The sequence below is a fragment of the Condylura cristata genome, unplaced genomic scaffold (assembly GCF_000260355.1).
Source record: "Condylura cristata isolate star-nosed mole 26May11 unplaced genomic scaffold, ConCri1.0 scaffold00005, whole genome shotgun sequence".
Lineage (NCBI taxonomy): Eukaryota > Metazoa > Chordata > Mammalia > Eulipotyphla > Talpidae > Condylura > Condylura cristata.
Genome location: NW_004567106.1, coordinates 21,274,031 through 21,286,584, shown reverse-complemented (window position 1 = coordinate 21,286,584; position 12,554 = coordinate 21,274,031). Strand labels below are relative to the sequence as shown.

Genomic DNA, 12,554 nt, shown 5'->3' with positions numbered 1-12,554 from the left:
GTAAAAATAAACTTATAAAATAAAATAAAAAAGGAAAAAAAATTTAAAAATTAGAATTTTATATGGTTTATATTTTCTAAGAAGTTTGTATGCTTTCAATAAATGTACTCGAGCCTTCCTCTAAGTTAATATTAAACAGTCTTTCATTTCAAAATCTTATGCTAATCTATATTTCAAAATTAACAAACACTTCATTCCTGATTTCATCTCAAACTTCAACATACCATACTTTGCAACATTCTCAGAAGCCAAGTGAAAAATGGCTTTATGAAAAATGACTGTATCTTGTAAGGTACTTGTAAGGTATATAGGTGTTTCTCAGTATTAAATCCATTCATATTTTAAATGTTACCAGCAAAATGTATTTTCTAAAATGGACACTACTTTACCCTAGAATTAATGGTTTATGTGTTTTCAGAAAAATCACACTTTAATCATACACTTAAAAAGATTTTAAAAATGAATCATTAATCATATATATACATAAACAAGGAACCACAGCAGTAAAGCTGAAAATAGATACAATGATGAAAGAGCAAAATTACACTGAAGAACTGATAAAGAGAAAACATTAAGAGATAATAAGCACAACTTATTGATATTTGCATGCATTTAAAAGAAAATAAAATATCCACAAACAATTCCCTAAAAAGACTTAGACATTGCATGGGTGGTGGCAACCATATTAACTATAAAGTCACAATAAGTAACTATTTTTGAGTGTAAACAATGTACAAACTATGACAGTTAATAGGATTTATATATCTAGGTTTTAATTTTTACCCAGCTATATTAGCTTTAAAATAAGGATATGTGTTAGATAACTCATTTATTCAGTGTATTTATTCAATATAGGCTGTTGGAGGGTAAGGGCCTATCTTGGCATAGGACAATTATACACACTGATTAGATGCTGGGTGCGATTTACTTTAACTCTTAGTGCAAGATTATGGCCACATATAAATGGTCTTGAAGTTCTTAACTGTGAATCTGTCTGAGATTCATTAAGAAACAGAAATCTGGAGTATCTAGTTTTAAAATGTACCTCTTCAAATAAGTTTATCACCTCGGACAAGTCACTTTGACTATTGGAAGTTACTGTTAATTCAGCTGTAAAGTAAGATAAAAGTTCCCATGATAAATCAGTTTCCTAAATTGCAGAATGTATTTTTTAATCTGCTGTCTCTTTTCAAATATTCTTCACTATTTTAAAGCTTAAAATCTATTAGGAGCATAATAACTTAAACATGATTAAAAATATCTAAAAGATTTGAGATCTCTCTTATAAAGGAGTATTTTAACATATCTGAAAATGAAAGAAAGACTAAAACTTTGGGGATGGTGATTTTTAACATGACTGAATGTGTTAATCACTGTTCTTTTATGTAAATAAAGCAAAACTAGAACATTCTCATCTAAAATATAAAATGAATTATTTTCTTCTCCAGCAGTAAATTCACTGGAGGATTTTGAGTTTGGCAAGAGGAACAAAATCACTTTAAATGAACCATGAACCAAAAAAGGAAGCTTGAATTAAAATGACAGTTGTCAGAGAAGTTAAGGTGTATATGTGTGTGTGTGTGTGTTATCTTGTATATGTACCTTTTTATACATCGTATATACTTTATATATAATGATTCAATTATAATTATCTTGAGTTTCTGCTAACAAAATAACAAACTAAAATTCTAATTAGAAAATGATAATATATTCCACCTTATACTAAAGCACAAAATAGCAGTAGCTCTTCCTCGTATCCTCAATATTTCTTTTTCACCGTCCCAAGGGCAAAATGTCATCTTTTTTTGTAAAAGAAAATCAAAGCCAAATGGTGAAAATGCAAAGATTTGGTTAAACAAACAGTCAGAGTTTCAGTGGTTTTATCTGCAGCATGCCAAGCAACCAAACAAAGCCAAGATATTGTCCATCGCTTTGACAGACAAAGAGCCTCAGAGGTCCAGAGTGACATGCCCGAAGGCTGGCACGTGATTGGGCTAATTAAATTAAATAGCAGGAAACAGCTTTTCCATATGCCATTGCCTGGCCACACACAAACTGTAACAGTAAATCTTTTATACTAGTCAAGGAAAAATGTAACCATTAAAAAATATACAGTACCAACACTATCCAAGAATCAGAAGTTGCATATCCATATAAACTCCCTGGGCATGGACTTTAATGCCACATGTCTGAGAACTTCCTAATTCACTTTAGAAGCCATCCAAAAGCCCATGGTAATTAAAGAGGATGAAAAAGGACCCCCCCCCCGAAAGCTTTACCAACACTTTAACTTAAGCCAATATTCTGATTGCTTCAAGGACATATTTCTACACCTAATTAAATCAAAACCTCAATATTTCTGGATTGAAGTTAAAATAAAATCTATTGCTCATTTTCCACCACTTTTATATCCTCCTTCCCTATTAACCAACTGAAGATTAAGAGATAAGTTGGAAAACGTCATAAGGCAGTTGGAATTTCTTGACAAAACTCTTCTCTACTCCCCATAATTTCTCACCCAATACCATAATTTTCTCTAAGTTTGCTGTTACAATTCTAGGCTTTTGTTCAAGATATGTTAAACACATCCCTACTTTAATATTTCTAGGAGAATTGCCCTGGCTTGGTAGATGTTATACATTTTTATCAATCATGGTTTCCATTAGCATTGATTTTTAATGTAAAGAACAGGAACTATGGCATAGCAATTATCATCTTAGATAAAGAAGCATTGTGGTGGAAAAATAAAGGCAAGGAAACTCCTTCACATGGGATACTGAATTAGATGACTGCAAGGTAAGTTTAACTTAGAGACAAAAAATTAAGTCATTTCAGACCATGACTTACCTACTTAAATAGAAACATTAAATATCTAATGCAATACACAGAATGTAAATTGTCCTATCTTTTCATAAAAATTACATTTATGGTAGCCAGTATTCAGATGTTATACATATTCCATTATTCATGCTTTGCATACTTGAATTTTGTTAGACTTAGATATATGAAAGAATTGACTGAAGTAATAAACTAGAGTGTAATCAAATTATAATCTTTAACTACAAAAATACACCCAATTCAAGAAGTTCAAATATTTCTCAAAGAGAAAAAGAACTATGGGAAGAAAGAGAGAAAAAGGGAGAAGAATGTAATGCCTTGGCTTTTTAAATTGGATTTACATGTTTTTGAAAGCCTGTCAGTATTTTTACCTGCTTATTACATATAATTGTAGGACACCATAAGCTCATCCAATACACATGGATTAGTGATGCCCATTCTGTCAGTGTTTGTCCATATATGTCAGAAGTGATAATTATTGTTTGTTCCCCCATGTCTGATTTCACAATTAATATTAGTATCTAAAGATAACTAAATTTAATAAATTCAAAACCTTGAAGAAAATGATCAAGGCGCATTGATAAACTAATTCGGTTACTCAGTAAGTGACCATAATCTAAAGTGAAACCCCAACTAAGATCAGATGAAGCAACTTTCTCTTTCCCTCCCTACCTCACTCAAATAGCTGTCTTTATCCCCTCCCATTTTATTGAATACTCCCTTTTCTATCCCCATGCATGCTCTGGGTGCTAAACAATGAGTGATAATTCTTTGAGGCCATCCATTCTCATAAACAGCCAAGATGTTCAGTAGAGGCCCAGTGAACTCCCAAATTATTAAGAAAGCAAGCAGGTTGAGCATCAAGGTTACTATAAACTTGCATCAACAACTAAACTTTATCACTTGAAGGTTCAAGTGATCAGTAATCTGTAAAAGAAAGACAAAAATTCAAAATGTTTAGCATTTTGCCACACACTGAAAGGAGCAGGCAAACAAAATAATCTTTAAGAGAACACTAAGCAAGTAGTAGCAGACAGAGAAACACCATAGACAGTAGAACTAGCAGAAAATGACTATTAATATTATAATCTTTTCAAGGACTTAAAGAAAAGTGTGATAATTGTGAGCTAAATAGAAAATGTATAAAAGAACAAATTAAACTTCTAATCTGAGAAATATAACATCTTAAATATTTTATATTATTAAAAGAAGTTTATCCACAAGGAAGAAAAGATGTGTGTAATCATAGAAACTATATAAGCTGAAATACAGAGGAAAAAAAGAAAACCATGCACAAAGACTCAGTTTGGAGTTGCCAAAGAAAAGAAAAGAAAAACATGTTTCAAGAAGTAATGGTTGACACTTTCTAAATTTTTAAGACATGCAATCACACAGATACGAAAAATCGAAACACAAAGACAACTGTGTTGAGTCAAATTATAGTCAAATAGATGATACTAGACATAACAAGAAATCTTAACAAGCAGAGGAAACATAAACTATCCAATGTTAAGTATTTCTATAAAGTATCAGTTATTCCAGATTCTGTGGTGCTTGTGTATAGTTAGATATAGAGATAAATGGGAAAAAAGAAAGTTCATAAATCTGCTCATACACATATGTTCAATTGTGTTTTCACAGAGGTAACAGACTAATTCAAAGGAATAGGGTAATCTTATCCAAAAACAGTGTTGAAAATGTTGGCTATGTCTATAAAATAATGGCTCTCAGCCTTTCTTCCTATCATATACAAAATAATAGACTTAAGTTACTCTTTGTTTTAAATATAAATATATAAAATATAAAAAATAACCTAAACAAAGAGAGCAAGACACTAAAGGAACTAACTGCAGAATAAAAATTTAATAGAAGTGGACACATCAAATTTGAAAACTTTCTAAAGACAAACTATATATGAGATGAAAATATTTGCAATGTGAACAGATAGGTAAGTAGACAGACCGAGATCTCTAGATCTCTATATATCTACCTAGAATTATATTGTACCCTAAATATATATTACTCTTCTAATTACTTTAGAAACATGCATGTCAAAAAATTAATAATATAAGAGACCATGAAAATTATGTGGCATATTGCACTTTTAGCTTAAAAAATGCATCCAATATTAGAATTAACAATTTATATAGAACATGGATTATTAAAAATTAATTCAGTTTAAGCAGTATCAAGCAATAAATTCACAAGAAAAAATGTCCATCATTAATCCATGGAAAAAAGAGAAATTAAATAGCATCTATTATTACTAGAGCAAATTTTAAAATATACTGTGTACAGTTAGCACAGGAAGTAGTCCAAGTAAACACATAAACAATTAGTTCAAGTAAACAAGTAAAATATATTCACTTATAAATCAAAAGTAAACCCTCAATTACAATGTGGAATAAAATGTTCTTTAGTAATTAAGAAATCTTAGTAAGATAAAATAAAATGTATTCAAGATAAAGTTTAATTCAGTGCTTCATAGGTTCCTTGTATTGTGTTAGGAACACTGAATAATATATTTTCCCTCACTTCAAAGGCAGAAAGACATAATGATACACAAGTAATGATTAAAGAAAAATGACATACATGGAAAATTATATAGAATTGACTCCAAGTTGATTCAAAGGTTTGGCTTGGTTGACAAAGTCAGAGTTGACATAAAGAAGAAAGTAGAGTAAGGTTTGGAAAAGGAAGTTAAAGTCTTTTCAGACAAAGAAAAAAAAATGTTTGGTGGAGATTGAAGCATCATTGGAAATGTGCTTTGAGTGCCAACTGATTAAGTTACATAGGGAGTGGTAAGTGACTGGTCGGAGTAGAAAGGTGAAATTATGAGGACTGAAACTCTGATATCATCTACATGAAACAATTAGGAAATCATCAATGTAGGTTCTACCATAGAGAGTGGAAAATGTATTGGCACAGCAAATTAATGAATTAATATAAATATTACATTGATTTAGATTAATGTGTATAGTAATGTAGTGGTTAAAGAAATAATTCCTTTTAGTGTTAATGAAATTAGAAACCAGGGATAGCAGGGCCAAAGAGAAAGTGAAGGGATATGACTTGAAATCAGAAATAGGAGTAACAGAGATAAAGGAGATAATAAAACATGACTTTAAGATAATCTGTTAAACGATGACTCCCTGAGAAGAGATGGAATGAAAAAAAAAAAAAAAAGCACATTTTCCAGAAGATGAATTTGTTAACTTTGTGATGAGAGTGGAAGAATATGTGAATTTTCTTTAGGACTGATAGTATTAGCCAAACATTTGTGAGGAATTTGCTAAAATTTAAGTAGAGAAGAAAAGGATCTTTAAATCCTCCAACCATCCAACCATTAGGATGTTGTAGATCTCTGCTAACTCTAACATCATGCCTCCCTTAGAGTATGTAATAGTATATGAAATAGTGTCAAGAATAAATATTCATTTTTCTTTTCTATAGCCCACCAACTTCCAAAATGATGTTATGAGGCCTATGATAAACTTAATACAACAGTAGAGAAACATGATCTAAAGTAGCACTGTGCAATAGAACTATAGCTATCAATATAGAGTCACAAATGTAAGGCATATACAGTTTTACTTTTGTAATAGCCACATTAAAAAAGTAAAAGAGGTCAAACATAAAATTTAAGCACAAAATAGGCCTGGCTAGAATTTTAAAGCTTTGTAAGTGAAGAAAATTTACTGTGATTTAGTTCTTAAAGACCACAAGAAAAAAGGTGTTTCTTAAAAGAAAAAACTGAATGTTTTCCTCTGTTTATATTAAATATCATAAACATCAAGTTTGTAGCATTTAAATGATTCATTGGGGAGAAAAAAAAAAAGAAGCAGCATCAAGAATGAGTGAGTGACGAAATAGAAACCAATTATTAAGTTCTTTTGGATGCGTAAAAAAAGAACTCTTGCACAAATATAGCACAATGGTGATGACTAAGAGCAAGGACTCTGATGCTTGAATCCCTGCTTCAAATTGGAATATAGCTTCAAATTATTGTCACTAGTTGGTAGCCATGATCTTCTTTAACTTCTCTATGTCCCATTACCTTCATTTCTACTATGTGATAATAACTATGACTACCTCATATTGTTGGTGTGAGGACTGAATGAGGTTACAAAATGTAAGTGCTTACAGTAATACCAGCATATTGTAGATGTGCCATAATTAAAAATCTTCTTGTAAATCAAGATGGCCCCCAAATGTATTGTCTAAAGTCTACAGCTGCAAGTCTCAAATAAACTATCATACATGAGAATAGAAACCTTTTCAAATATAAATAAGTTCTGAAAAGTCATATTCCTACCTAATTTATTTTCTGAGTTCTTTGATTGGCCTCCTATACTTTCCCATTAAAACCCAGAAAAAAGAATGGCCAACAAAAAGGGAATTTTAATCTACCTCTAAAACTCTTTATTCATCTGATGTCTCTGGTTTAAACTGGTTACAACCCAAGACCTAAATTATTTCTCATTGCTGACCCACAATTCTATACTTGCATTACTGAAAAATAATCACAAATGCCAAATTAAAAAAAATGCTATGCCCATCTATCTGTTTAGTATGAGGTTTCAACATAATGTTTAGATTTTTAATGTCTGAATTTCTTTTCAATATCCTTTAGAAAAAAAGATATATAAAGCAACTGAAAAATATCTCATATTTATGAAAACTAGCAGTCTCCATTTCAGCCACTGCTTTCACCAAAGAGAAGACACATTTTACTGCCCAGAAGAGGAAATCTAACGGTATTTATTGCAAGCCCTGACAAGAAAATAGGTAGTTTTATCAGAAGAAAAAGTTTCTAGCACGGCGTTGATGCTAGAAAAAGTAATTTTATAGCACTTTGGATATCAGATATACATTATACCTGACATATATACCATATATACATCTGTATGCATATATGTAATACTTTCCTACAACTCTTTTTTGAGAATTCCTTATACCAAGTTAATCTTACATACTTCATAGGCAATTTTCAAGAATCTATTGCTAGCATTAATGATATTTCCAAAATCCTGACCAAACTCTGCAATTTATAGCAGAATGGGGCAATGATTGATTCTGTAATAGTCAATAATAGTTCCAGAATCCTTAATGATCTAATTGAATATTGTTATGACTTAAGAGTAACTTTAACCAGTTTTATACTAGTCAAGTTTACATTATAGCAAACTTGAATAAATAATAAATAATCTATAACAATATAAATAATCTAAAACAATATTTTAGCCAATAATATTGAATCAAATACACATGAATGCATTATGAATATTCTGTTAAACAACTGACCTGAAGAGGGGTCAGGTAGCTCACAGTCCATGGTATATGAATTGTGTAGTTCCCTGCCCCTAAATCAGACTCCAAACAGGCCTAGTATTATAACAACTGTTTTCATATTAGGGTAGGTCATCTAATTGCTCTTTTCTCTTTAAATTAATATTCTACCACTTTATATTTGTAGGTCAGTTCCTCACTGGAAGAGACATATTATGATACATGGAAAATTATTAATTTTAACCTGTATTGTGTGCTTGTTTATTTGAGGGGCTATGTTAAGCATTTAAAAAAAAAACTTTTTAAGTTGAACAAAGTTAGTAACTGATATTTATATATATATATATGTATATATATATATATTTATTTACAAATTGACTCAAAGTAACTTATAAAAGGCCACACTGGGATAATGAAAATGCAACAATTTTTACTTGTGTTTGCTACTTGATGATGCTAGAGGCAAATAGTTTAAAATCATTATTGTTAGATTTATTATTTTAATGTTATTAGAAATAACTGTTCAAAATATCTTGTTTTCTTTTTCAACAAAGAATGGCAATAAATTTTGGTATGTGAGACCTAGTGTATGACTTTCGAATTCAATTAAATATATCAAGTTTACACAAAGCCAAATGTATGAAAAGGGGATCTTTTAAAAAAAACTTTATTTGAGAAAGGAAGAGACTTATAACAGAAGGCAAGAAGGGAAACATACAAACAATATATTTACAACACAAAACAAGAGATCACCTTCAAGGGTGTAAATTATAATAAATACAGTAGATTTTAAAAGTAAGAGACATTTATCAATTAGTTCTAATATTATTTAAGTCCAGCTTTCCTTTTCACTGGTTCCAGGTAGTTTCTTGATTAATTCAAAGACTATCAAATTCAAACAATTAATGTCCACCAACTGTACTGATGAAGCTCTCTCAAATGACATTATAAAAAATAGTTTTTTTTGTTTGTGATTACATATCTTTGAAGTAATATTATACAAAAGTCTGCTCAGCCACATGTTCCTCCCCAAATAAAATGTATTTTAAAAGATGCACTATCCCTTTTTTTATGAGATTGAAAAAAGACTTTGAAGAAATGAATATGTATGAGATGGAAAAATTATACAATTTTATCTTAGGAATGCCATATTTTTTTATGCAAAAAAGTGTCAAAAATCATTTTAGTCTGTAAGTATATACTAACCAAATTATGTTGGTAATAGGAAGTATTGCCATTATAGCTATTTGTCAAATTATCAGGACTTTCATTATATGGAAAAGTTTTAAACTTTCTAACTTTTAGTTATGTTAATTTAATTGAAATGGAGACTTTTTAAAAAAGGATAATGTATCTTTAGCAGTAACTTGTTTTAAGAAATATTTTTAATGTCACAGCAAAATGTAAACAACACGTGCCAATAACATACAGTTACACAATGTCTACATTTGGCAAAACTGCTATATCTCCTTTGAAACAGGATACTACACCTTAAAGTACCTTGGGTTTAGAAATATAAATATTTTAATAGAAAAAACCTCACAAAGATTCTAGGTCAATTTGGATTATCCATATTAAAGGGGTCTTAATACAACGAATCTTCAACTAGCTTAACAAAAGTAAACCTATAAAACAAGGTAAACATATCAAAAGGGAGTATGAAGGAAATGTTCCAGTGAAAAGCTTCCTTAACAATTTCCCAACTTGTGGTGTTATTTTCTTAGACAATAAATCAATTCATAGAGTGCCCTTTAAAAACAGAGAGAAAAACACTATCCTCTGTTTTTTTTTTTTTCCCTACATTCCTCAGTGCATGAATCACTTGGACTTCCTGTTTCCACAAGGCATTTCCTGTTCAGCCTCATAGAATCACTTTTCTGTAGGAGAACAGCAGGAACCTGACAAAGAAATGACTTAAATAAACACAGTCTTCTGTCGCCTTCAAAGTTGTTTGTATTTCATAGCATCAAAGGACATGGTCCTTCTGAAGGTGCAATTATGTACAAATAGATTCTTTTGTTGAGCTTAATCTTTCTAATTTTGTATTTGCCAAAGTGGTACACTATATGCTGTGTCATTATTCAGTTATACTTAGGAGAACTAGTGATAATGGTTACAAAATATGACACACTTTCTCCTGTTACATATGATTTTTGACTTCTTATCAGATAATAGTCTTAATGTTACTGTATTTTCTAAAACTACAGATACAACATAGTATCTGATTGGACCATAATGCTGCACATTAATTTTTGCCAACATTTCATCTGCATCATTTGATCTTTGTTTGATAAAAAAAAAAAAATCTCATCAAATAGCAAGATAAAAGTAAGATGAGCAGTGCTAGGTGACACATAATATATTTAAAATACTGCTGTAATTTGCATCTATATATTTAAAACCACCTCTATTCCTAAGATTTTCAATTGCAATCTATACAATTAACCTAGGACTATTGGCATGGTAACCAGAACATTTCATTTAACAAAAAAGAGGGGAAGGAAAGGGCAGACTATCTTTAACAGTGTTCAAGACTGTAGTATGATACATTATGTACAGCAATGTGAAAATTGAATTCTACATATCAAAAAAATCAAAACTAATTGAATGTTTCATTGATCAGACTGGGAAATTATATCCAGCAGTTGCTGATCTCAACAGATAAACTAAAAACAAAGGTGGGTTCGTTTTCCTTAGAAGTAATCAGTGTGGCAGGCTTTGGGATGAATTTTAAAAGCCTACTAATTACGTGGATACTTATGTAGTATGACTTTAGTGTAACAGGTATTTCCTGACCAGTGGAGTCTCAATGAAACCTTGATATCTACATAGAACTCAATTTATATAGAGATTCATATATAGATATGCCTGCATTAGTTAGAATCCTTAAACACGAAAATCAAATCTTTCAGAGATATAAATGGATAGGAAAAAAATATCCATTTGCCACAAACTGCAATGCATTTCATATTCAGATGATGACTTTAATTACAAATCCTGGAGCTAAATCTTTGCCTATTACCTGTTGCATAAAAGCAGCCTGCTCCCCAGATTCCATTTCCTGGGTATGAGCATCTTCATCACTGTCCACTGGTTCTTCCTTGACCTTCACAGCCCCAACTTGTCCCAGTGTGTCCTCCACGCAAGCACTGCTGTCGCTCCTAGTGCTGTTGCCACTAGAGGGAGCTCTGTCTTCCTGCATCGCCTGGTCCCCCTGAAGCTCTTCCTCTGCTTCCTCCAGGTGACTGCCTGGTTGCCTCAGTTGTTCAATAGATTTTGAAAGCAGCTAGAAGAGAGTTTTTAGGGGTTCAAAATTCAATAGTGCTTGGTGGCAAAAAATCAGCAAAAAAAATACTGATTTTTAGTTACTGAACATCAATTCCAGAATAAATTTGTAGGCAACCTCTTTCTTCAGTAATATTAATCTAGCAGTCTCATTATTTCCATATTGTACTGACGTAGTAGGTGAAAATGAGGTTAGTTTTTCTTTTCCCCAATAAATTACTCTTAAATTGTCTTTTGCACACTGGAAAAAATATAAATCATAAACTTTACCCATGGAAACCATATAATTTCCATAAAGACAGCTTGTATTGTGTCAATTTAATCCAAATAAACCTTGGAATGTTTTTATCAAACGGGAAAGTGTGGAAATAATGGCAAGATACTGAAAAATGCCCACAATTTCACTTTCAACAAATACCAAAACTATGTAAGACAGAAGAACAAATGTTAAATAGCCTTTTTTTAAATTCCAATTTTCATATCTAAATTTCAAAGTGATATAACACCTTATATATTCTTGGAAAACATGGAAATATTGATTTTGAAATTCTGAAATTTAAATAGGTGTAGACTAAAAATATTCTGACAATACTAAAATGTTTTAGAAAATACCCAAAAGCAGAATAAGAAACAAGAAGTCATTTTAATCTGGTAATAGTTTAGAACTTTATGTATTTGTAACTTAAATTTTCTTCAGAAAAGGGTGAATTAGCTGCTCAAAGATTTAATAAGATCTTTGACACCACACCTAACTTTTGACTTGCAAAATCCCATCGAATAAAAGCTACTTAGAGAAAAATTCTCAAGATTATTTCCTCTCTTATAGGTCTTTTGTTTTACTTGACCATAACCCTATTAACAGATCATTTGCAGATCTTACATTGTATTTTCACTGGTTACAATTTTCTGCTGAATCAGCACCAGTGTGAGCAGCCTGCCAACTGCTGTAATGAGCAGACACTCAGAACAAGCACACCCTGAAATCATGAGTACACATTTTTCTATGAAAACTAAATTTGCCTCCCATGCATTCATAACCCATATTTAAAACTGAACATATGCTTCAGAGTTAGTAGATAAGTACATGAAGGGTGTCTTAACCTCTTTAGGTATATATATATATATATATATATATATATATA

General features: G+C 30.9%; 1 protein-coding gene across 4 annotated transcripts in view; it reads right to left on the bottom strand.

The window, feature by feature from the left end:
• HDAC9 (histone deacetylase 9) overlaps positions 1–12,554 on the bottom strand; it is a 458,777-nt gene that overhangs the window by 285,698 nt on the left and 160,525 nt on the right. For 2 of the 4 annotated variants that reach the window (XM_004676745.1, XM_012720959.1), the window contains exon 12: positions 11,150–11,413. In XM_004676745.1, coding sequence (XP_004676802.1) covers positions 11,150–11,413 — 264 coding nt within the window. Of the gene's footprint in view, positions 1–8,778; positions 11,414–12,554 lie in introns of those variants that run through there. The other 2 variants (XM_004676748.1, XM_004676746.2) reach the window with 1 other exon arrangement.